Raw genomic sequence first — 26583 nt, forward strand, 5'->3', positions numbered from 1 at the left:
AAATATTTTGCTCTACCACTGGTGATCTGTTGACACTTGCTTCAGAGTCTTTGAAGGGCTATTTCAGGTTTAGCATTCTTGCCATAGGATGAATTTGACTAGCAGAGTCATCAAAACTATTAAAAAGGCAAGTTGTATTGGAGGCTGCTTTCTTTTTGTTTCTCAGACACCTGTCTTCTCCCATGTGTCAGCTCTTCTGAGAGCTATCCTGGTAAATCATTTCTGCTAATTCTTTCTAAGATGCCAACAGTATTTAACAGGCACTAACCTAGATCCCTCCTGCCATCCACTAGTTATCCTCACCATCTCTTCCCTAAATGTTAATGTCCTATCCTTCCAGCCCAGAGCTAGGCTTCCTGAGAGGCTAAACTGGGAAAATACTGACTTCCTCTCTGTCTCAACCTCTCAGGAGGGAATGGTCTGATGTCCATGCAGTGCCATCAGGAAAGGTTGTCAGTCCCTGAACTTTTTGATAATTTAAGGCCTAGAATCAACAAAAGTCCCAGGTTCACATCTTTCTCTGAAAATGAAAGAAATGGAGGAAGCTCCAAGTTTGGTGCAATGCTGAATTCCTGATGCCACTCCTTGACATATTAAGAGAAAGCTGATCTAATCTCCCTTTTTAGTCTAGTCAGTCTTGAAATCCTGATTTCATATGTTCACTGAAAGAAGAGACTGTGGTTGGATGATCTTCCAGCATTCTGAAAAGATCTCTTTCTCTAGAAGACTTCTTTCTAAGGAGATTGTTAAATGACACCTAAAGATTGTTTTCTTGCTCCAGAGATATCCAGCAGGGAAGTCCTTAGAGACATCCAATTTGAGGGAAAATCCACAATTACTCCAGCATTATATTTCTGATGTTTGTCAGTGGCCCTCTGAACATCAAGATGGAAAGCTTTTCACAGTCCCTTGTTACACATTTTGGACTCCCTTTTTTTTTAGTTCAATATAAGTAGGAAGATTAGTAGTGAACAGAGTGGGAAAATCTCAGTCATTCTCCGTCTCCCACTATTTCTCAACTCCTCTTGAAATTAATATCCAAACTTTCTGGTAAATAAAGTCAGGTCAGGATGGAAGAGACTTGTTTCCTTTTTTGGAGTTTTTCATGGTGCAGATAGGTGTGATATAAGGCTGTGGGTTCTGCTTGACTCTGAATAATCATAGCAATCCAGTAGGTTTGCAGAAATGCATAGAAAATTTATGAACAACACCTCATTTCTTAACAGTGGTGAGTCAAAGTGTTGACACAAAACAGCCCAAGTGAGGAATTCTAAGTGTGTTCACTTCCCCTCTCCCCAGCCTTTCTCACCAGAGGTCCTGGTCCCCAAATGCACAGATTTGGCCCCCACTCTGGTCTAATGGCACAGTGAGATGCCTTTTTGGAGACCATCAGCTTACATCCTTTTCCTTGTTTGGTGTCATACGAGGAAAGTGTTCATTTGAATCTCTCCCATGCAATGGTCACTGCAACTTAAATGACCTCTCGTTTGGTCCGAGGCGGTTGTGTGGCTGGTGACTGGGCGTCAATGACGAGAAGAGTCCTGACTCCTGGGAAAGGATGGGAGTCAAGTCCACCCAAACTCAGACAGTTTGGAAGGCTCTGCTCTGGCTGGGGATCGTGCCAGGAGTGCTCTCTGCTTTGGTCAGGGTAGCGTGGTGGACTTTCTTTGGTTCAGACCCTCTTGCCTCCGGCCCCATGGGACCGTAGGTGTGGGTAGCCAGCCCTGGCCGGGGCGCCGCTTCCGAGGACGGTGTCCGCTGGCTGCGGGAGCCGCTGTTAGCCGTGGAGCGCGTGGAGGAGGAGCCCGAGCGTGAGCTCCGAGAGCCCGAGGAGGAGGAGCTGGGTTTCACAAGGCGGGCTTTCGGGGCTTCGGCATCTTCTCTGAAGAGGAAAAACAGCAAAGATAGATTTTAGGGCCACAGGACTGTGAAAGCTTCCGCTGCGGCTGCTGCTTTCTGAGGTTGCCCGATCAACTCCTCAAGGTGGAAACCTCGAGCTACCACGTAGGGAAACAGGGACTACCCCAGCGTCCTGAGCCCTTCCGGCGGGCTTGGGCGGGTGTGCGGCCCCTTGGCCGGGAGGTCCACCCTGTTACTCTGGGGGAATGGGCACTCCCTACTGGATGTCTAGACAGCAATCCCCTTGACTGGGAGTTTGTCTGCAGAAGCCCTTTAATGGCCCGTAGGCTAGGCCCATTCTCTATTGCATGGCCTTTACAAGTGGAAGGCAATGAGAAGGAACGCAGAGTTTAGCTATTAAGTCCCTGTTGTGGATAGTTTCACAAGAAAGTCAAGGTAAACCAGTCCTCCTGCCCCTAGGCTGGAGCTCCTTACCCACCAGAATAATCCTTTTAACAGATTTAAGGTTACGAGGAAATGGGACATTTTTGTTGTCACTAGGGAGCTGGGGAGCTGGCGGTAGAAAGGCAGCCTAGGTGAGGAAGGGGATTTTGCGGGAGGTTTACCGGATTTCATTCGGTCTCTCTTCCTCCTCGTATCTCTCTTTGTCTTTCCGTCGGATTAGCAGCCACACCAGGAGGAAAATCAGCAGGGCTCCAGCCACCATACCTGTCACCGCTCCTGCAATCATGCCGATGCTTTGTACATCTGTTTTCTCAGAAACAAAAGCAAAAGTAAAACCAAACATAAGCAACACACAGACTTAAAAAACATAAGCTCTGGACAAGATGAGTATTTCCAGATCTTTGTATCTATCTTCCTGAGTTCCCCATATACCCTTTCTTGGTGTATGACTGTCCCTCTTGATATTGAAGGGGAGCAGAATACGACACCCCAAAATATGCCTCGTTGACATTAGGATTATTTTTAGCTGATTATTTTTGAGAAACAGCAGACACAAGAGAAGCTCTGAAAACAGAGTAGAAGTTACCCTTTGTAAGGGTATAAAGGAAACCTCCATTTGGTTTTGGTCCCCTCCTGGATATAATAAATTTCTTTAGGGGGCTGGAAAATTCACACATACTATAAATACAGAATTAGCTACAACTGTTGAACAGTCCTTGGTAACTACTGCATTTATTTCAGTGATAGCCATGTTCTTCTGTAGATAAAGATGTTGACCTTACTCTTACTTGTGATTAAAAACATTTTACGCTGAACCACTGCAGAGACAAAACCAAACCAACCCTTTGCGTACTTACACTGAACAGTCACTCGCACCACACAGCTCTCCTTCCCGGCCTCATTGCCCGCTGTGCACTGGTAGAGCCCAGAGGAGGCCATGGTGAGATTCTGCAGCAGGACGCGTCCAGGGTGGCTGTAGTCTACACAAGCAGAAAGATGACTGTAATCCCCTAGTGACAAGGTCTGTATTTATCGTTTATTGTGTCACTGACCTAAGATTCTATCAATATAATACGGTTTGGTAAGGATGAGGTGAGAGAATCGATCCCTTTTTGGAATGTGGGAAGAAAGGTGAACATTCCTTTAAACTGCAGTGCATCCTCAAAAGTTACAAAAGATTCTGAACATTTAAGGGACTCTAAACACAATAATTGGAATGAATTTATAGAGTACATTTATTCCTAATCTCCTTACCACTTTTACTTTTGCCATTTGAGCAAAGAAAAGACAGATTTTTCTGTCCCTGTTTAGGGATGAAAAATGGAAGTTCAAAGAGGGCCAGCAGTGTGTTCAAAGTCACCTTGTGAGTTGCTGACAAAACCAGATTTAGAATTCATGGAGAGAGTACTGTCCTGCTATCTCAACAGACCAGTAGAAAGATGACTTACCAATCCTAGATTTGGGAGGCAAACGTTCATCCTCTCCCTCCTTCTCCCGGATTCGCTGCCAGTAATACACAATGGGCTTTGTGCCAGAGGACGACTCACACTGTAAAGTCAGGTCACTTCCTTCTGTCAGCTCTCCTTCCAATTCACACTTGGGTTTTGATGGTCTCACTGGCAAAAAAAAAAAAAAAAGATCCCCAAACACCCGATTCAGTGGAAGAACTACATCCTGTTGACTTGTTTTTCCACCCATATGGTCAACTTTTGAGTGTGGATTCAATAGTACTTTGTTACCTTGCCATGCTTTACACCACTCTGCAAAATATACCCATTTCCATCCCCTGCATACATATACACCCAATTCCAGCTGTTTCCAGTGGTGCTGTTGTAATTTTTAGAGGCTGCCTCAGAAACTCTCTCATCACTTCTCAAAGAAGAGAAACGTTTATAATTGGAAATTTTAGGAAAGTTGAGTGTGATTTTACTAATACTGAAACAGGGATAGAAGTTCATTAACTTGTAAGCAATTAAGAACTTAGTAGTTCTTGCTATCACAAAACAGAGAAATGGACTTGAAGCAGATCTGAGAGATTTGTTAAGTATGAGGATACTATTTAAACATTAGAGGATATTTAAATTTTGTAATGGGCTACCGTGGAAAACTGTGATTATTTTTTCTTCTTTCATTACGACTAAAATACAAAACATACACACTTCTTCCCAGGGAACTGGACTAGGTGACGTCTGTATAATACGAAGGATTGAACAAGAAGTTTTGTACCAGTGTGACACATTTGCCTATCCCTCACCAAGACCTTATTAATAAGATGTAGGCATTTACGAGGGCACTCTGTCTTACCTAAGACTTTTAAGATGACGTGGCTCCACACGTAGCGCCCTGAATTCTTCACCTTGCAGGTGTACCGGCCCTCATCGCTGGGCTTCAGAGGCTCAATCTGCAGGGAAGCATCTCCTGCCAGGAAATTGGAAGCAAAGGCCACTCGGCCCTTCTGTTCCTCAGTCAAGTTATTGTAAACATGACGACTGGAGTAAGTGATCACCTGTGGGACAGATGGAGGCAGACTCAAGTTGTGTGGCTCTCAGCCTTGCCCTCTAGCTGAGGTCAAGATGAAGAAAGGATGGGAATTCCTGGTGGTCCAGTGGTTGGGGCTCTGTGCTTCCACTGCAGGGGGCGCAGGTTCATTGGGGAACTAAGATCCTGCATGCAGCCATGCGGTGCGGCCAAAAAAAAAAAAAGACGAGGAAAGGAAAGGAAATGCAACAAAGCAGTCGAGCCTGGGGGTGATTCTAAGAGTCCAAGAGATCTCTGTTCTAAACAAACCTATATACACTATGTTTGTCTAGGCCTTCCTTTTTCTAAGAATACGAACACCTCATATTTGTGTAGCATTTAAACTATAAAGTAGTAATTGTTACATTAAATGCTCAGAACTTTTCTATTTTACAGGTAAGAAATTTTATTTTTATTTAAAAATTTTTTATATGTGTATTTTTTTATTGAAGTATAGTTGATTTAGAATATCATGTTAGTTTCAGGTGCACAGCACGGCAATTCAGTGATATATATATGTATATATATGTGTGTGTGTATGTGTATATATATACACACATATATACACATATATACATATATGTGTGTGTATATACACATACACACACATACACATATGCATATATACATATGTGTGTATATATACACAATATATACATATGTGTGTATATATACACATACACACATATATACACACACATACACATATGCATATATATACGTATATACATATACACACATATATACACACACATACACATATGCATATATATACGTATATACACACATACATAATACATGCATATACGCATATATGCACATATATACATATACGCATATATACACATATACACACATATAGATATATACATACATATATATACACATACACATATACACACATATACACATATAGATATATACATGCATGCACACATATACACACATACATATATGAACATACATATACACACATATACACATATATACACACATATATATATACATATATATATATAATCTTTTTCAGATTCTCTTCCCTTATAGGTTATTACAAAATAGAGTATAGTTCCCTGTGTTATAAGGACTTTTAAATTTGAGTTACAGACTCAAGTTCTCACAGCTGAGTCCAGGAAAGAAGTAAATTCACAGAACGGTCCCCAGAGTTGACTCTGAGGGGAATTGAGAGAATGGAGGCTAAGAAGGGGAGAAGACTTACCTTTCGCCTGCATACCTTCCTCACTTTTGCATTTCCTACCACTTGCACATGATCTGGTCAAAGTACACACACTCCTTGTGTTAAGTGCTTTTACATCTAGTTTATTTCTCACAGTTTTTCCAGGTAGGCGTTATCTATCCCCATTTCACAGGCACATAGCAGAACAAGGATTTGAACACGGCAGTCTAAAGCCATCCAGTTCATTGTTTTGCTTACCACAGTTACCTCTCCTTGTCCCACCTGCACTCATTTCACTGCTCAGAAACTGCTGTTCCAGAAAGTTTGGAAATGAAGGAGAAAATGTGAAATGAAAAAATGTGTTTTTACAAAAGTTTCGAGCCCAGCTGAAGTTAAGGAGTAGAAGTTTATGGTTAAAATCTAGGTTTGATACTGAGGGATTCATTGTTGGCTTTCCTTCTTTGTCTGGCTTCGCTGTGAAGTAGTAAGTTAGGTGGGAAAACATTGTGTCCTTTCCTTCCATAAAATACACGTGAGCTTCATGTCTTTGTTTTCCCTGGTAGGGAGACCAAACTTCAGATTTCCCCAACAGGAAAAAACAATCATGATTTTTACTGGATTTTCATCTGCCTGCAACACCACCTCTAGTTCTTGAACCTTTTCCTGGTTCTCTTAGTCCATCACCTCCTGGTAATCACAAAATCCATGCTGATCTTGTCTACCAAGACCTCAAGCCATATAACTTCAGTTCTGTCCTCCCCACCACTTAGCAATCATATTCCTAAAATCACTTGATTTAAACATCAGCAAACATTTATGGAATGACTGCTCCCCATCAGGTCCGGAGGAGGCTATACAGATGAAGTAAAACCCCCTTCTTATCATCAAGTAATTTATAATCTAGCAGGATTAACAAGGAGAGAAATGTAAACATAGAAAAAGGAATGATTAACTTGAAAGAGTATCAAGAGACAATATCCCAGAAGAGTTGGTGGCATTTGAGTTAGGCTTTGAAAGATGAGTACACTAAATAAGATATTAGAGAGGCAGGGAGAAGCTTGCTGGAGGGGTCATGCCAGATACACAGAACAGCACTAAAAAAAGGCAGCAAGCATATGGGAATCCCCCAAGCACATTTCTGGCTGCAGCTGTTCCAAATTGTTTCACTCTACGTTAAGCCCTTAACCCTACTGTCAATCACGTGATGCTCTGCAGCACAGGAAATGCTTTCCTGAAAAGATATGAAGCCATCCAGTAAAATGGCCATAAATGCTCTCACCATTATATCAAAACTTTTCAGTATCATCCATTTTGCCCTTACCACCTCTCTGAAAAAAAGTGCTTTCTCTTTTTTCTGCATGTTCTTTTTCTTCAGCAAATGTTTATTGAACACATCTGCCGGGTGCTTTGCTGGGCACTGGAAAACAAGCAGGAATAAGACACAGTTTCTACCCTGGGGCCTCACAGTTTTGTGGGGGAAAAAAATGGGGGAGCAGCAAGTAAGAAAATTAAGGTAAACACTGTAATCGATAATACACTTAAAACGTTTTCAGTATTCAATTTTGTCCCCTCACTTCAACCAACACCACAGTTGTGATAATTCTGACATCTTTGTCACTATCGCCAACATATTTTTGAGCTCCAGTTTTATATTTCCAGCTACCTGGCCCCTATAGATGTCTGTCTTCTCCAGTCTACCTTACATAATAATGTAAGTTAATATTAATGTAAAACTCATGCTAGCTCTTTCCCAGATCAAAAGCCTTTCATGGCTCTGTGCCACCTCTGAATGATGACCAGATTCAGACCAGGGACATCAAAATGATCTCTGCATTACCTTCCCAACCTCGTTTCCTATTTAGTCCCCCTCACATTCTTGAGTGTAGTCATGGTACATTTCCCTTGCTTTCATGTGAGGTGCGCTTTCTTTATGCTCACATGCCTTTGCCCACTGCATTTTTCCACTTAGAAACTCCCCTTTCTCCATCTCTCCACATAAAGAATCCCTATTCATTCTTTTAAACCCCAAATCAATGTTAATTCCTTATGAAAGCTTCCCTGATAGGACACCCAGACTAAGAATGCTGTCATCCATAGCATGTCTTGGCAACATTTTTTTTTTTTTTTTTTTTTGGGAGCACAGGCTCCGGATGCGCAGTCCCAGCAGCCATGGCTCAGGGGCCCAGCCGCTCCGCGGCATGTGGGATCCTCCCGGACCGGGGCACGAACCCGCGTCCCCTGCATCGGCAGGCGGACTCTCAACCACTGCGCCACCAGGGAAGCCCCCATGGCAGCATTTTTATGTGAGAAGAAAGTGTGAAAGACAAGACATTGGGCAAACAGGTTGCTGGATCCTCTTTCTATAATTCTGGGCATTGTCTGGGAGATCCTTCAGGCCACTGTGATTTTATGTATGTCTGTTGCCATCAACTGTCTTTGGCTAGGCAATTTTGCAACCTGGCAATCGTTTATTTAATAAACACTAATTGAAAACATACTCTACACTTGGCACTGTTCTAGAGATGATAACAATACAGGGAAACGAATTTTATAAGTGTTGTCAGGGACCAGGACATGCCACCCCCAAACATGCCACTTTGCATATGCATAAGGATAAGTTTCAGCAGAAGTCACTTGAGCTCCTGAAATCCCTTCTCTGCCCAAAAGCAGAGCCTCCCCAAAGAATTTGTGTCCATAAATCCCCATTCCCAGGGCAACTCTAACCTTCCCTTCTGGGAGATCAGAGGTGGGCATCACACCCAGACATTGTCACAAACTACCACATCTCCCATCTATCCTTCTAAGGGCCCGTTTATCTTTCCAAAAGGTCATCTGCTTTACCATAGGTGCCCTTTCCACCCCTCCCTTCCCACACTAAATTAGGTATACTCTAACCACCTCTTTGAGTTACTCATTGCTGGGTACTCCCAGGTGTTACTTACACAACGCATGGGTTAATAAAATGTTTGCTTTTTTTCTTATTAACCTGTCTTTTGTCAATCTAACTGACAGTGCCCCAGCCTGAACACCTAGGAGGGTAGAGGAAAAAATATATTTTTTTCCTCCCTTACAGTTTTAAAGAACAACTTTTTTTTAAAAAAAAGGTGAAATCGCGACTCTCATATACGTAGAAAATAAACACGTATCAAAGATTTTACTTAACTCGTTAATTAATGATGGAACCAGAAAGCTGTTACAACAGGTTCACAGGAGAATTGGACTAAAGAGTTTATATTCTCCTTTGGACAAAAATTCATTTGCATCTCTATGGACAGGAACCATTTCCATCCTATGGATAGGAAGCTTGGCATCACCATCAGCATTCCCCAAGTTAACTTCCATTTCTGCAGAAGTTAATACGTGAGGAAAATTAGACCCTAATTCATCTCCAGAAAACTTGGACTCTAAGCATAAAGTTGATGTTCAGGAGGCACCTCCCTATGGTGTATTGCAGGGAAGGGCCAAGTCTTCAGGCTCTGGTATGGAGAAAGCCACTTTGGTATGACAATGAGGGGAATTAGATCCCTTGAAGGCTGTTTCCCGTGTGTTCCCGCCTCCCTTAGGGTGTGGTCTCCAGGTTCAACTCGCTGAGTCTTTACATTAGAGAACCTGAAAGGTTACTGGGAACAGCACTATGGGGGTGTCTCCTTCTTACTGGGATGAGGGTGGAGGGGGAATTGGGGCAGCTTCGCTAGGACAGCACCATCAGGCTGCTCCCTAGGACTAAGGTGAACTCTTCAAAGACATCTTAAAGCAAATTGGGGGAGTCCCCTAACCACGTGGTCCAGTGGTTAGGACTCTGTGCTTCACTGCAGGGGGCACGGGTTTGATCCCTGGACAGGGAACTAAGATCCCACGTGCCACGTGGCACGGCCAAAAAAATAAAACAAGTTGGCAAGCATGTCCAGTTAGAGAATATTTAGGAGAGCGAAGAGAGGGTAGGAGGGAGAGTCATCCATAGGTAAGGCTGGACATGTGACCAAAGGCAGGACTTGAGTCTTAAGCTGAAGAGATCCAAGATGACAGTCATTCATTCAACACATTTTGAGCCTCCACTATGTGCCAGCACCTTTTTAGGCACTGGGGAAATATCAGGGAACTCAACATGTAAAAATCCAGCCCTTGAGAAGCATATATTCTAGTGATGGAAAACAGACATAGAAGAACATTACATGGGAGACCTGACAGCGTGAAATACTATGAAAATACAGAGCGGGGGAGGGGGGTTGTGGGCCAGGGAGACAGACTGCAATTTAAATAAGGTCATCAAGGTAGACCTCACTGGAAGGTGAAATTAGAGCACACACTTGAAGGAGACACAGACTTAGCCTTGGAGTTATCTCGGGGCAGAGAGGTCTAGGCAGAGGAAAGAGCCAGTGCAAAGGCCCTCAGGTGGGAGGGCGCCTGGCATGTTTGAGGAACAGCAGGGAGGCCAGGTAGCTGGAGGACAGTAGATGAAGTCAGGCACTGGGGCCTCGTCATGTAGGGCCTCATGGGCCACTGTAAAGATGGCTTTTACTCTGAGGGAAATGGGGGGCCACTAGAGGGCTCTGAGCAGAGGAGTATCAAGACCGATTAATGTTTTGAGAATAGGCTGTAGGAGGCCAAGGGTGGATACAGGAAAACCAGTCAGGAGGCTATTGTAGTGAAGATCCAGGCAAGAGATACGCTGCCTGGAAGGGAAGCAATGGAAGTGATAAGTCATCAGATTCTGAATGGACTTTGAGATAGAACCTACTAGATTTCCCAATAGACTGACTGAGCAACTTATTGAAATGTTTGTGGCATGAGAGTGTGAACTAAAATTCGTATTTATGGCAAGACAAGAACGATTTAAACATAAAGATTCTTCTTTGCCCTTTACCCCCACCCCACACCCAGCTGCGCTCCGCATCGTGTGTCTGCATTTTGCATCGACCACAGCCCCGTCAGCAGGAATGCCTGCTCAGCTGTAAAGAGCAATTCTCCTAGCCTCAGCAAGACCGCTCCTTAGAGATAATATTCCTTCTTGATCTTATAAAGGGTCACATGACCCACCACGATGGTGCTTAAATCTGAATTATGTAACCTGTCGATCATATGTCATTTAATGTACAGCCCTCTGGCTCAAAAAACATATATAGGGCTTCCCTGGTGGCACAGTGGTTAAGAATCCGCCTGCCAATGCAGGGGACGCTGGTTCGAGCCCTGGTCCGGGAGGATCCCACATGCTGCGGAGCAACTAAGCCCGTGCGCCACAACTACTGAGCCTGTGCTCTAGAGCCCGCGAGCCACAACTACTGAGCCCGTGTGCCACAACTACTGAAGCCCACGTGCCTAGAGCCCGTGCTCCGCAACAAGAGAAGCCACCGCAACGAGAAGCCCGTGCACCGCAAGGAAGAGTAGCCTCCGCTCGCCGCGACTAGAGGAAGCCCGTGTGCAGCAACGAAGACCCAACGCAGACAAAAAATAAATAAAAATAAAATAAATAAATACATAAAAAACATTATAAAATGTGTCTTGACTTCTAAAGGGCAGAACAGTTCTCGGAGCTTTCTGAGATGCTCTTCCCGGGTTACAATCCTCAAACTGCGCTCAAATAAAATGTTCCAATTCTTTCTTAGATTGACTGATTCATTTTTCGTCGACAAGACAAGAGAAAGAGGAGTCCAGGGCTACTCCCAGGTTTTTGGCATGAGTCCATGCAGGGAGAGAACTGCCCTCGACCAAGAGGGGTAAGACTGCACAGAGCAGGTTTGGGGTCAGAGCATGAGGAGTGGGGAGGGGTCAGGAGTTTAGTTTTGGACTTACTCCATTTGAGGTACCTGCTGGACACCCAAAGGAGGCGTGGAGTAAGCCAACTGCATACTTGTGAGTCTTCTGTGCCGGGGTGAGGCCTGGACTGGAAATAGGCATTTAGGAATTACAAGCATGTGGTTGGTGTTTAAAGCCAGGAGACTGGGTAGGATCGCTGAAAGCATGAATAAGAGACCAGGAACACAGAAGGGAGAATGAAGCTATTCATATAGTGGATATGGAAACACAAGAACGAGAACTCCAGTAAAATACCAACAACCTCAGAGTAAAACAAATGACTGTCATCTTGGATTGCTTAATATACAAGTCCCGCCTCACCTCTGGATGACAGCTCGTCTTCCTCCCACCCTCTCTTCCTAGAGGCTCTCTGAGTCACTGGTGAAGTCTCAGTGAGACCACAGACCAGGAGGAGGCCTTGGAGGCATGGGGGCGGGGAAATAGCCAACTGGAGAGCTAATTCTCCTCACTGTCATACCAGTAGAGGCTCTCTCCCTACTCCAGCCTGAAAACTGCCACCTGCACAACTTACCCTCTAGGGAGGTGCCTCCTGAACACCGTCTTCAAGCTGAGGAACATTCCAGAAAGTACAGGAAATGCATGGGGAGGGGCAGAGGGCTTTAACGCTAGGAATCTTGGGTTCAGATCCGAGCCCTGAAATCTATGGGGCAAGTCCTTCATGTTTGCAAGTCCGAAAGGTTTAGAGTCCAAGTTTTCTGGAGATGAAGTAAGGTCTCATGTTCCTCACGTATTAAAAGAAAACTACTGTAACAATCCTTACCCTACCGACTTCACAGGCTTATAGGAAGAATTAAATTTAAGATGGGAGCTCCCTGGTAGCCGAGTGGTTAGGATTCTGGGCTTTCACTGCCATGGCCCAGGTTCAATCTCTAGTCGGGGAACTGAGATCCCACAAGCCATGTGGTGTGGACAAAAAAAAAAAAAAAAAAAAAAAATTTAAGAGACGACGTTTGAGAATGGGCACAATTCCTTCCCTCGATAACCATTTAGCAACTCCTCTGCCAGCACAGTGCTTGGCTCTGGGATCAAGCATGTGAATTAGATGTAGACATGAAAATCCACCAACACAATACGATACACCCACTCAGGGTTTTTTGTTTTTATTTAACAAACACGTATGTGGTATTTATTTTGTGCTGGGCACTGTTCTAAACACTTAACAAATATTAACTCCTTGCATTCAAGAAAAAAAAAAAAGGCAGCATCATACAATGAAAAGCTTAAGACAAGATGAAGGAGATTAAGGAAGTAGGCTCTCCAGTACACTGCTAAGATTTAAGGCCTTTCTTTTGTTTAATAAATATCTGTAGTGTGCCTTCCATGGGGTGGGTACATATATCTTTAACCTGAAACTGGGGCCCTGCAGTTGAATCCTGCTAGAATGGGGTAGTTCTTTTGGGCCCTCCTGTAGTTGCTAATTAATAACTGCATTTCCCACTGAGGCTGGGCATCCCAGGGAGGAGTTCTTAGGACCAGGGAGAGGTTTCTATCCTATTCTTATCCCTTAAAAGGCAACCAGCCTCATGTGCCAGGAGGTGGCTAGCAACATTTCTGAATAATTTCTTCATCCCACCTCACTGCTTTTTGTTTTTCTCCCAATCAGATAAAACCTACGAACTCTGACCCAGAAAAATGTACATGACATCTTATTTTGCAGATAATTCCTTAGGGTTCCTGGTGTTCAACTTAGAGCCCTGTGCTTTAGACTCAGACCAGGAGGAGCTAGGACCACATCCTCCCGATATGGTACTTGTTCGTTTTAAATGTTTGCAGAGTTTTCTTGCCCCACCTCCTGTTGCACTCTATGGGAAGAATAGGTTTCTTACAGGGTAGAGGAGCTGCCATAGAAATGCCAAACCAGTGGGACAATGGGGAGAGGATGAAATACATTAGCAACAGGAAAAAACTGGAAGCTTTAGAGCTCACCTCCTCTCTAAGAGGGAGTAAGGGGGGCTGCTGTTTGGAGATAGAACAAGTAAGCGTGGAACACTTACTAGGCACTCAATGTTATTTTCTCTCTTTCTGACTTTTTCATATTTGTGTACATTTATGTAGGTGCACGTCACCTACGTGCTTCCTAAGAAGAACAAAGAGACTCTAAACCTAGAAATCAGTACAGAGCTGGGAGATTTTTAGGGACTTTTGGGTTTTGTGGGCTGTGGGAGGTTGGTGACCCTTTGTGGTCTAGGGAATTTCTTCCTTGTTCATTTTAGTATCTGGACTAATATCAGGAGATACATTTGTCTCAAAAGGTACTTTTGACTTCGGAGAGCCTTAGGAGGTGTGGTCCAGAGTTGAATCTGACTGCTTTGGACTGTCAGAAGTTCACTACCGTAGGAGCTTTGTAACGTTTTGAACAGGCGCACACTAAGAAGTACATTTTTCTTCCTGACCCAGCACACACAGAGCATACACATATATAACTGAAACATAAGTTTCATGAAACAGTGTATGTGCCACATGCCCTGATACTTTCTAGTCTATGTCAAAACAAAATGTCTGGTTGCTTGGGATCCACTACTGAGTCCTGATTTTGAGAAACGCTACTGGCTGGGAAGTCGGTAGTCCTCTATTCAAATGAGAGTTCCTCCACCTACAGCTGTGTGCCTGGGCTCAACTAATGAACTTTTCTAAACCTTAAGGTCCTCAACTGTCACACAGGGACAAGCTACTTCATAGGACTTTTGTGGGATGAGATAGTAAGCATTCATGATCACTTTTATTAGGCAGATTCTGGGTTCAAGGAAGCCCCTAAGGTTTCCAAACTGTTCAGCCCATTCATTCCATTCATTTCTATAGTGAAGCTCTCCTGGCTAAAAGCCTCCATTGTTTCCCATCACCTGTGCATGCTGTGGTCTACAGTTTGACCCTCAGAATGTGGCCCCTAAGGCCAGTGCAGCCTGGACCACACCTCAGCTTTGACCCCTGCCCTCACATCTCTGAATAGCCTAGTCCCCAAACTTGAGTCCCCTGATTCCGAACAACGTCCTCTGTTGTGTCTTTGTCTTGAATCATACAGTCTTCTCCTTCTGAAATGCCTCTCCTTTTATTTTTACCTAAACACCTACACAGGTCTCAGGATCAAGCTTGAGGGTCACCTTCTATGTATACAGCCTTTCCCGGTATATTGCTTTTCCCTCCCTTTCCCCCAAATCCTGTCCTAATATTAAATGAAGAAAAAAGAGATAACTACAGGTAAGTATTTAACATCTTTGGGAAGCAGAGATTATGCAACTTCAAAATAATTTTTTTTTTTGGCCACACCACCCAGCTTGCAGGATCTTAGTTCCCAGATCTGGGATCGAACCGTTTCCTCAGCAGTGAAAGCGCAGAGTCCTAACCACTGCACAGCCAGGGAATTCCCCCCAAATAATATTAATAGGGACTTCCCCGGTGGCTCAGTGGTTAAGAATCTGCCTGCCAATGCCTGCCTGGTCCGGGAAGATCCCACATGCAGCAGAGCAACTAAACCCATGAGCCACAACTACTGAGCCTGTGTTCTAGAGCCCGCGAGTCACAACTACTAAGCCCGTGTGCCAAGCCCGTGTGCCACAACTACGGAAGCCCGCGTGCCTAGAGCCCGTGCTCCGCAATAAGAGAAGCCACAGCAATGAGAAGCCCACGCACCGCAACGAAGCGTAGCGCCCACTCGCCGCAGCCAGAGAAAGCCCACGTGCAGCAAGGAAGACCCAACGCAGCCAAAAATAAATAAATTTATTAAAAAAATAATCTTAATATAATTAAATAACCCTTATTTAATATGAGAATTTCACAACACTTCTGACATGGGTTGGGGCTCAGTTACAGCCTTGCAATTTGACTCTTTTTTTTTGTTCAGACACACACTGAATCTCAGATGCTTGTGTGCCTCTCTGTTTTATTTTGTTTTTTAATTCTAGGGGATGTAGTGCTGAGACTAAGCCATGGATCAATAGGGGTGTGATGGGGGAACAGTGAATAAATTTAATCCTTTTGCAAACAAACAAATTAAATATATGAATCGCAGCTGTTGTAGGGCTGTTTGTCTTATGACATTCCTGGTGGACCTGCTCCGGATGCATTTTCAGGGAAAGAAGGCAGGACAATTTGTTAGGACTCCAGTGGAACAGCACAACTTTCTGGCGGCTGCTCTGCTGTGCCAGTCCCTACGTAGCAGTTGTGAAACTGCCTTGAGGAGATGGACGTAGGCCACTCTCTCTATGTTTTAGATCAGGATTTTTCTTGCTTAAAGCCAAAGAGAAAGGGGAAAGGGTGAAAGAGTGGCCAAGAGGGTTGGCCTGGGAATTGGAACACTTCTGTCCTGATTTCTCCAACTGAAAAATAGAGGGGAAATGTTGTGAGTTCCTGACTGACCTTGGGGGAGGTGAGCACTCTTACTTTGGAAATTCTACCGTGTTTCCATCCTAGAACCAGGAGGAAAGCTCCAGATTTCTAGTGGCCATGCTCTCTAGGTTGAAATTCAAATATTCCTAAATGTTCCCTGCATATCTGAGCATCCTAGACAAGAGGGATGAAAGTGTTTCTGCTCAGGTTGAAAGGCAAAGCTAAGCTTGGGATATAGGTCATTGGTTAGCCTCACATCTGGGAATTCCCTGGTGGTCCAGTGGTTAGGTCTCTGAACTTCCACTGCAGGGGGCACCGGTTCAATCCCTGGTTGGGGAACTAAGATCCTGCAAGCCATGCAGCGCGGTCAAAAAAAAAAAAAGAAAAAGAAACACTGCGTCTGTTCCAACCCTTCCTGTATTTTATTTTCTTCCTCGGTCCCCCTTACTCTCACTCCCAACCCCCTGGCAATTAACCAGCTCTGGCAACGGCACCCACTGCTTGGTATCCCAACTCCCCACGACTGTAGTTTAAGCCCTTATCGTATAGCTGGAAACTGTTCAACTGACCTTGTTTCTACTGGAGTCCCGCTTAGATCAGCCTCACAGAGCCAGAATGCATACTCTAAAATGCAAAGATGCCCTTTTCACTCTTTTTTTTTTTTCCTTTTCACTCTTACAAGCCTTCAAGAACGCCATGACCTTGTAGGGAAAATTCTCAGCTCCCTGGTATGAGAGGCAAGACCTTTCAGTTTCTGGTCCTGCAACCCCACAGGCTCACACTTGCACTCCTTGAGAAACACACCTTGACCTCTCCCCACCTTCAAAGGCTCTCAGCCAGCGGCTCCTCCTTTGTTTTCCTCTAGAACACTCTGCTTAGCTCCATCATATTATGTATCTCTTCAAGTAGCTCCTTTCTGAGAGAGGGTATGTGTGTTTAGTGGGAATCCAATATTTATTATATTTAACCAAACTGATTTTTGATATTTCAGAACTTCCAATAGTGCTCAGCTTTTTCCAGCAACAGAGTCTCTGCATAATTAATTCTGTCTGGAATAATTTTCTCCCCATATTCTCCTTATTTCCTATATAGCAGCACATTTGCTAATTTCAAATTATTTATGAAGGTGACATAGCTAGTGGTTAATAGCCCAGGTACCGATGTCAGCATGCCCAATTTCAAAAATGGGTGACTTTAAGCAATTTTCTCACTTTGTGTGTGTATGTGCACGTGCCTTAGTTCCTCATTTGTGAAATGGCACCAATAATCCTGGTTATGAGGATTAAGTTAAGTGAGATAATATGTGCTAAACAGATCTGTGCCTGGCACGTAGCTAATATTTGTTGCTCTGTCTTTAAAAAAAATTTCTTGGGGGAGATTGGGCTTGACATATATACACTAACATGTATAAAATAGATAACCAGTAAGAACCTGCTCTATAAAAAAATAAAATAAAATTCAAAAAAATTTTTTTAAATTATTGAATGACATTTCGCTTTAAGCTCCAAGGCAGGGATGCTGCTATCTTCTTCACTATTGTACCCCAGTGCCTACCGTAGCATACAGTAAGTGCAAGATAAATTCATGCCATGTGAATGACTGAATAAATGGCAATCCTTACTTCAGAGCATTCACTGAAGACAAGTAGGGAACTGTGCCTGCTTATCAGAGTGATAACAGAAGCCGTATCAGTGGCCTTCTTTAATCAACCCTTATGTTCACCTGGCTACATAACCAAGCAACTCTTTTTTTCTTTAGTTTAAATGAAACCCCTTGGGTGAAAGTTAGATGAGTGGCGTCATTCTTGGATTTTTTTTGTTTGTTTTGTTTTTTTGCGGTACACGGGCCTCTCACTGTTGTGGCCTCTTCCACTGCGGAGCACAGTCTCCAGACGCGCAGGCTCAGCGGCCATGGCTCATGGGCCCAGCCGCTCTGCGGCATGTGGGATCTTCCTAGACCGGGGCACGAACCCATGTCCCCTGCATCAGCAGGCGGACTCTCAACCACTGCACCACCAGGGAAGCCCTTGGATTTTTATTAGAGGAACATGGCCTCTTATTTACTTCCTTCAGAACTGAGAGTATCATGTCTAGGGTTGATTATGAAATTGTTGGAATAAACATGCACAGGTTAAGGTGACCTTGCTCTCGAGAGAACAGAGTGAGTCTTGGGATGATGTACTGTGAGAACAAAATGACAAGCAGTATCAAAATAACAAGGTGATGTAGGCAGCTCTGTAAGCAAGTTAAACTCCAACCGTGATCCTGGATTTTATTTTCAGTGAAAACCTTTGCTTCTCCCTGCATAAACCACCTAATGAAATTAGTAGTATAGACAGAGGAGAGGAAAGGACAACTTTGCATTTTTGTAGGGACAGAAGTAAAGTTCTGAAAACGAAGCAAAGTCTAAAGTCAGCTTCCTAGGTTATAGTTTTTTGTTTGTCTGTTTGTTTTTTTAAAATCACAAGACTTTCAACAAAAAGATTTTTGAAAATAAGTCAATGGGTAAAGGGAGTAAGAATAGTTATGCTAGAAAACCTAGGTTGAGGCAAGGTACAGTGGCTGAGTGCAGCCAAGGCAGAAAGGATGGTAACAACGGGATACCTACTTCTCGTTCTCTAATGAAGACCAGACCAGGGGGTCACCAGGAGCAGAGAGTGACAAGTTCTGTTCACACCGCCAGAAGTTTGTAGAAACCAATGGACCACCCTGGTGGTCCTACAGAACCTGAGCACTGCAGACCCGGGGCCAGCTCCTTTGTTTTCCAACTCTAGAACCAGTATCAGTTCTTTTGCTAACCAGTTATACATGTGTTAAACATTTCCATTTGTGTCCTGTACTTGTTCCTCTGTATCCTATATTGTTTATCATATTACACAATCTTAGAGTTCAGAAGGCATGAGTGCGCAAAGCTTAAGCATCGGCAGGTGGGGACGGTTTCAGCGGAGAAAGAGGAGCAAGATTCCCAGTGCAGGTGTGGCTCTGGCCCATCGACCAGGCAATCAAGCTACTTCATCCTAGCCCCTTTCCTAGGAAAGACCCAACTAGGGCAGATTCCCTCCTTCGGCAAATGATAGATGGCTTTCTTGTAGTTCTTGCTTGCCCAGGAAACATAGAATCTCTTATCCTCACAACCCAGTACGCTTTCTTGTTTATAGTTTTGCATCTGGAAGACTCTAGCCTTTTTCTAGTTAGAAAAGCAGTTCTAGCCCTTTCTGACACAAGGAGAAAGGCCAGGGAGGATGGGGGAGAGGAGGCGGGGCTCTAGCCGGCGCACACTCACCACTTTTTGGTTCCCTTCATGATCGGTGAGCAGCCATTCGATATCCAGGGTGTCTTTTTCTGGGAGCCCCAGTTGATGGTGACAGGGCAAAGTGACCTTTTCCTCTGCCACTCTCTTGATCTCAGTGTGAGTCCCCAAGGTTCCAACATAGTAGGAAACTGGAAGAGGAAAACCTCTGATGAATCACGCAGAAACTGGATGGCAACGTGCAGGAAGCAAATATTACAACTAATAGTTATTGGATGTTTCTGTGGGCAAGGGGCGAGTCCTGGACCAGAAGTAATGGAAGTCCCGGGTCTCACACTGGCTCCTCCATATTAATTGAATTCATCATATCTTCCTTAACCCCCCAAATTACAGTCCAACTAATGCCCACCTTTCCTACCTTACTGGGTTTTTAGGAACAATGAAATAACTCAGGTCAACAACAGCTTTGTCTTTTGACCTTTCTCTCCTCTACTAGCAAAGGCCTCCAAAAGAACGGAACTTAAAAGGGAAGGCAGGGTTGGCCTCCTCCCAGAACAGGCTCCAGATACTGGTTCACTCCTGAGAATCTTCTTAAAGTCAGGCTGCCCTCACAGAACTCTGAGTAAGTGCAGCATTGCCTCTGGGAACAAGTGGGCTCTTACAGGCAGTCCCTGCTTCCTTCATGGACACACATTCTCCTACCTTGCCACCCCCGCCAACTTCTCTCTTTCATTCTCTGTAGTTTCTTTCTTTTTTTAAATTGAGTTATAATTGATATAATATTCTATATAAGTTACAGGTGTTCAATATAGTGGTTCACAGTTTTTAAATGTTATACTTCATTTATAGTTATTATAAAATATTGGCTATATTCCCCACGTTGTACAGTATATCCTTGTAGTTTATTTTATACATGATGGTTTATACCTCTTAGTCCCCTACCCTTTTATTTTCTCTGTAGTTTCGTATCATATGGCTTCAAAATATCAAGCAGCACTTTCTATCCAAAGCAGAATTCCAAGTTACCACATTTGGATCCTGTCCCTTCATCCATCCAATATTCCTTTGGCCAACAGGAATTCAGTTCCACTTTTGCTTTCTTTAACTGTCATCTTTTTCCAGGAATGCTATGGTGTCAGCAACTTTACATCCCAAGTTCACCTTCTCTCCTTCCTATTCATCTCTTAGTACCTGAGTTTTTCTTTTTCTTTTTTTTTTTTACTTTTTGGTTGCACCACATGGCATGTGGGATCTTAGTTCCCCAACCAGGGATTGAACCTGTGCCCCCCTGCAGTGGAAGCTCGGAGTCTTAACCGCTGGACCTCCAGGGAAGTGTCTCTTAGGACATGACTATTAAATCTACAGTATTGATGACCGATAAATTGATATGATGAAACCTCACCTGATTCTAGGTATGTGTCTGGCATTCAAGGTGTGCTTTAGCTCTGATCCTCCTTTATCTCCTTACACAGTGATAAAGAAGCTCAGTGTCAAAAATGATCCCTTTCAAGCCATTCACAATGGAACAGAATCACACAACCTCTAAGATGGAACAGCCCCAAGTGTCAGGGCTTGTGTGAAGCCCTCTCGCTGGCAGAGAACTCACTCTGTCACTTTAGAAGGGTGTTGAGCACTGAAGACCAAGAGTCGTGACCAACGGAAGCATATAAACTACCTCTCTTATTCCCCGTTCATTTCCCCAAACTGATTAGGAGCAAATCTGTAGGAAGGAGAAGGGCCTGTCTTCTTGCCTGCAGGGAAGTGAAACAAGGAAGAAGGGAGCAGAGGAGACTGTGGTTCTCGCTCGGGGGGCTGACGGGCTGAAATGCAGGGGCCCTCGGAGGTAGACCCCAAGAGAAGCAGCAGGTGGATTCCCAAGCTCCATGGCCAAGAAAGGAGACTAGAGAAATCTGCTGAGCACGAGAAGGGGCCTCAGGACCAAAAGACAAGCCCCTTGCGGGGTCTAACTGACATTCTCAAGAGGCTTTCTGTTATGTTTAGAACTTGACACTGCAGTGGGCGTGGCTGCCACGTAGTGAGCACTTCCAATGGTGTGGCTCTACACTGAGCAGCCACTCTATAAAGAAAGGGTTATTATCCAGAATCACTGAGGAAATGTAAAGAGGGGGTTAGCAACTCGCCCAGTGTCATACAGCTAGTGCAGTGTGGCAGTGCTGGGCTCCACCCAGATGTCTCACTGCGAAGCCCACACTGACAACCATGCTATGCTGCACGGGCCCTTTGTTTTTTGTTTTTGTTTTTTTTTTACAGCTTGTTGGTATTTTAATCATCAACATCTGAGTGCTTTATTGGGTCTCTACACAGGTGACCATTTGTGTTTAATCTCTACACAAATGACCATTTCTCCAGTGCTTTTTCTGGAGAGACGACAGAGACAGCAAGGTCTCAGTTACCTGGCAGACACAGGGCAGTACTTGATGAACTGGGGGAAGAACTCTCCAGGGCTTCTTCATCCTCCTCTGTCTGATTTTCACTCTTTTTTTTTTATTCTGCTGGTGGTAGAAGACTAGTATCATTGACTTCTTCCCTTTCTTACATTTTTCCACACTCTGCCAAAGGGTTGATCTTACCTTCACGACTATCTTCCGTACCTTCTCACTTTCATAGTCCTGGAGCTGATCTCTGAATCCGAGTTAGGCTCCTGTGGTTTCTCAGTTACCTCTGCCATGTTGTAGTAACAGTGTGATCTCGTGCCCTTTGTTTTATGTGGCTTCCTGGATGTCTGGTTCTCTCGTTAGCCTCTAAGCTCCTTGAGATCAAGTTCTGTTCACCACTGCATGCCCAGAGCACTCAGCCTGGGTCTCACACACGGCAGGTGCTCAATAAATACGTGTTGGATGGATTTGAATCTAACCCACACAATGATTTTACCAATGAGCAACCTGAGGTCTGGGAATAAAGGAGTCGGCCCAAGGTCCTACTGTTAGGGGAACCACTGACCAAAAGTGCCCTTCCTGGTCAGGCACGACAGTAACCACTTGCATGAGTTATCTTACAACAGGAGGTCCTGGTAAGGAACTCGGAACTGACAAGCTACCACCAGTCGGAAGAATTCAGGAAAGGTCAAAAGGAGAGAGGAGATGCCAGTCCGTATGTCCTACCAACCTCCCAGAATCCTTCTCGCTGGAATCCATCTTGGCTGAGCGATGCACATGTCACCAGGAAGGACCCTGAGTCAGAATGATTGGCCAGAGACAACCCGGAAACTAAAACCTGAGACTGTGAGCCACGTGGCAGAGCCGTTCTCTGGGTTCCCTTACCCTGCTGCTCCCCCCCACCCGGGGACCCCTTCCCCATAAAGTCTCTTGCTTTGTCAGCACGTGTGTCTCCTCAGCCAATTCATTTCCTAGTGTTAGACAACAGCCCACTCTCGGGCCCTGGAAGGGGTTCCCCTTCCTGCAACACGACAACTCATTTAGTGGCAGAAATAACCCATATAAAACCCATGCTCCCTCAGTCCCCATAAAGCAGAGGCGGTTTGCACTGTGCTAAGCTAAGCCTGTAAGAAGGAGCTCTGGCTTCCACCCCTGATCATTCCACTGGACACGGCCACGTTCAAGTGAAGCACTCCTGGCAAAGCTAGAGAACCCGGTACCAATTTGGTGCATACAGCAGGCACTCTATACATTGAATAAGTTGCAAAGAATCAGCTATGTAAGTTGCCGATTTTAGCCACTAGAGGGAATCAAAGGCTCAGATTTGGTTGCTGTCCCACAAGGAAAGGAACGTAGTGGTGGGCGGTGTGCTTTGCCAGAGCCCCAAGTTCTATTTATACCACACCCAGAATTAAACACAGCAGTGCAGGGACTGGCCACTCAGTGAATACAAACGGCTTTACCAAGGCAGGGGGCCTCAAGATCAGGGTGCACGCACCTTTAGTTTTCCCTGAACCTCAGTTCCCCAGGACCCCCCTGAAGATTTCTCAGGTCCTTCTGTGCTTTTTAACCCACACTCATGTTCTACAGTCTACACGGACAGGGGCCTGGGCTCTGATTACCACCCCCAGGCTCGGCAGTGCTCATGGGGGATGCCGAGCACGTCTGCCGCCTGGCCGGTGAGCAGGAAGGAGCAATCCCAACACCCCGGGGCCAGCCTTGGGTTCCCTGGACACTGAATGGTTTGTCTTCATTGAGAAAGACCTTAGGGATCATCAAAATTTAACTGCAGCTTGGAGAACTGAAGCGTCAAGTCACAAAGCTGGTTGGTGGCATAACTGCAAGTAAGGGAATTATCTCTATCGTGTGACTGGGACTTGTGGCGTTTGACAGCGGGGACAGGTGCTGGAAGGCGGCAGTGGTAAGGACCCCCTCCATGTGCAAATGCAGTCATGGATGCTGCGGCCGCTCCCTAAGCTGAAGCCTTTGCCTACAGCTCCAGCACTTAACAAAGGACCCCTGTGAGCTTGGGAGAATTACCCTCTCTGAGCCTTAGTGTTCTCATCTGCAAAATGGGAATTAAGCTAGACGCTGAGGTAAAGCACCTGGTGATGGCACACAGGGGTCTCCCCCTAAAATGTTCTTCTCTAGTACAGAAAGGAGCTTCTCCTCAGATGACTGCTGCCTACATTCGTTAAGATTAGTTTAAGGTTTTATTCTCTAAAGGGCATTTACATTTATTAAAGATTCGTTTGAACCTTCAAGACCTCCTTCAAAGAGAAGGGGCAGGGGCTTCCCTGGTGGCGCAGTGGTTGAGAGTCTGCCTGCCGATGCAGGGGACGCGGGTTCGTGCCCCGGTCCGGGAAGATCTCACATGCCGTGGAGCGGCTGGACCCAACTGAGGAGATGAGTCCATTTTTATTAATTAATTAATTTATTTTTGCTGTGTTGGGTCTTCGTTTCTGTGCGAGGGCTTTCTCTAGTAGTGGCAAGTGGGGGCTAGTCTTCATCGCGGTGCGCGGGCCTCTTACTATCGCGGCCTCTCTTGTTGGGGAGCACAGGCTCCAGATGCGCAGGCTCAGTACTTGTGGCTCACGGGCCCAGTTGCTCCGCGGCATGTGGGATCCTCCCAGACCAGGGCTCGAACCCATGTCCCCTGCATTAGCAGGCAGACTCTCAACCACTGCGCCACCAGGGAAGCCCGATGAGTCAGTTTTTAAAAGGCGATTTCTATAACCAATTGACTATTCACATTAAAACACTCATAGTTGACTATTCTACTCACATAAAACATTCACTCTCAAATCGCCTTTCTAAAAATGTTATATATGAAGAGCTGGCATTGTTTCAGTGGTCAGGTAGACGCCTTGGACAACCCTTTCAAGGAAGCTCACTTAGGCCAAGTAAGTGAAGCCTATAGTCTTCAAGCCCTGACAAAAACACTGTTTCCCTCATATACTGAGGCCCTATTTCTGGATCAGACTGTATGGGTTCGAGAGATGTGGCAGGAGTGAGAACCCTGGCTGAATTTTCTCAGATGGCTCCCCTAGGGCTGCCAGTGACCCATCTTGCTTTCACGGATGCAAAAAGACAAATGGCCAGGGGTAAATTTTAATAGAAACCAGGATGCTGCATATAAAATATCTATTTCTCTTTTTTTTCCCTAACAGAGAAATTTTCTACTTCTCAAATACTTACTGAATGCCTACGGGGTACAAGTTGCCCAGGGTCTGCTTGCTACTCTCTCCAAAGAATGGATCCTCTATGCTGCCCTCATCAACACAGGTCATGCGCACTATTTAGTGTACAGCAGGGCACCTGCTAACAGGCTATGGAGGGGTGCAAGCACCCGCTTCCACTCGGTGATTACACTCTTTTCAATGGACCTGTTCTCTTACCTGAAGAGGAGGAGAATTTTCTTGTGTTTTGCTTTACATGGAATATTTGAGAAAGCCTCAAGAAAATCAAAATCATCGAACGTCATTTAGCAAAATTAAAAGGATTTTGGAAATTTAAAAATAGACTTCTCTTAATTTATAGATCAAGAAATCGAGGCTTAGAGAGAAGTGACTCACCCGAATTCCTCCTGATTTCTAAGACTAATATATATATATTATATATACATATAAATTCTGTAGGTGTGTGTGTGTGTGTGTGTGTGTGTGTGTGTGTGTGTGTGTGTGTGTGTGTGTGTGTGTGTGTGAAGGCGTGTACCTTCCAGACTGTATGGAACAGTGTGTACAATTCAAGGTACGGCAGGATGCAATAGAAAGAGCATGAGTTTGGAGTCAGACAGATGTGGACGTAATTGGCTCTAAGACCAATTAATTCCCTGACTGCTCTTTTTTCCTTCTCTGTAAAATGAGCATAAAAACATCAACCATGAAAGGTGATTTTAAGGGTTACATTTGACGTATGTAAAGTGTCTGGCACTGGCACGTGGTATACAGTACATACTCAACATGTGTTCATTGTTATTATTAATAGTTGTACACGCCATGCTTTGAAAGACAAGGAAAACCAGAAAAACATGCTGAGGAAGTGAAGAATTGTGAGGAGTCTGAAAGTCATTTTGCTAGATAACTCTTAATATTTGGCCATATTTGCTCTCTCTCTCCATATATATATATATATGTATCTGTATATATATGTCTGCATGTGTATATGTATATATACATACATATATGTATGTATACATGTATATTTTGCTGCATATTTTTGCTGCTATGTTTCAACATCTTGATTACACCTAGGAAAAGTGATCATATTGTATGGAAGATCAATCATTTCTGACAAGAGTGGTTAAGGAAGACGCCAAAGAGTAAGTGGGATTAAGCTGGTTCTGGAGACGACAGGCTTTTCCTGCACAGACCCCAGGGAAGGCAGAGAACATTCCTGGTGGAGAAGCAGTTTGAGCAGAGGCAGCCTCTCTCCTCTCGTCAGCCTCTCAGGCGCCCTTGCTGTGAACCAGGCAAGTTTCTCTTCTCTCTATTTTGCTTTCCCAGTCCAAACCCAGCATCTCTCCAGCCAGCTGCCTTTATGAGGTGTTCGGAAAAGGAAAACCAATTCACTCTGAGCTGCTAGATTCATCTCAATGTCTTCTCAGAGACAAACGTATAATTGATATTTAGAGAAAGCCTGGAGCTGAAGGAACGCAGCTGTTATCAGTGGAATTTCAGGCATCTGGGAATCAGTGTGGTGCCTTGTTTTTTTCCCCCAGAAGGTGAGCATTTGTTCCTGTAATCCTAAAATTAATGTGGGTGCAAGGACCAAGATGGCAGCCTTGGGCTTCAGTGGCGGGGT

At 44.6% G+C, this 26583-nt stretch overlaps 1 protein-coding gene across 1 annotated transcript; it reads right to left on the reverse strand.

The window, feature by feature from the left end:
- Positions 1-925: 925 nt before the first annotated feature.
- CLMP (CXADR like cell adhesion molecule) lies at positions 926-25070 on the reverse strand. Its single transcript, XM_024740755.1, has 7 exons — positions 24986-25070; positions 19418-19575; positions 4609-4810; positions 3753-3920; positions 3162-3284; positions 2466-2607; positions 926-1882 (listed from the first exon to the last, which is right to left on the reverse strand). Exons 1-7 carry the CDS (start codon positions 25068-25070, stop codon positions 1582-1584), a joined length of 1179 nt encoding a protein of 392 aa, XP_024596523.1. The 3' UTR covers positions 926-1581.
- Between the last annotated feature and the right edge of the window lie 1513 nt (positions 25071-26583).

Source organism: Neophocaena asiaeorientalis, unplaced genomic scaffold (assembly GCF_003031525.2).
Source record: "Neophocaena asiaeorientalis asiaeorientalis breed wild unplaced genomic scaffold, Neophocaena_asiaeorientalis_V1.1 scaffold308, whole genome shotgun sequence".
Taxonomy (NCBI): domain Eukaryota; kingdom Metazoa; phylum Chordata; class Mammalia; order Artiodactyla; family Phocoenidae; genus Neophocaena; species Neophocaena asiaeorientalis.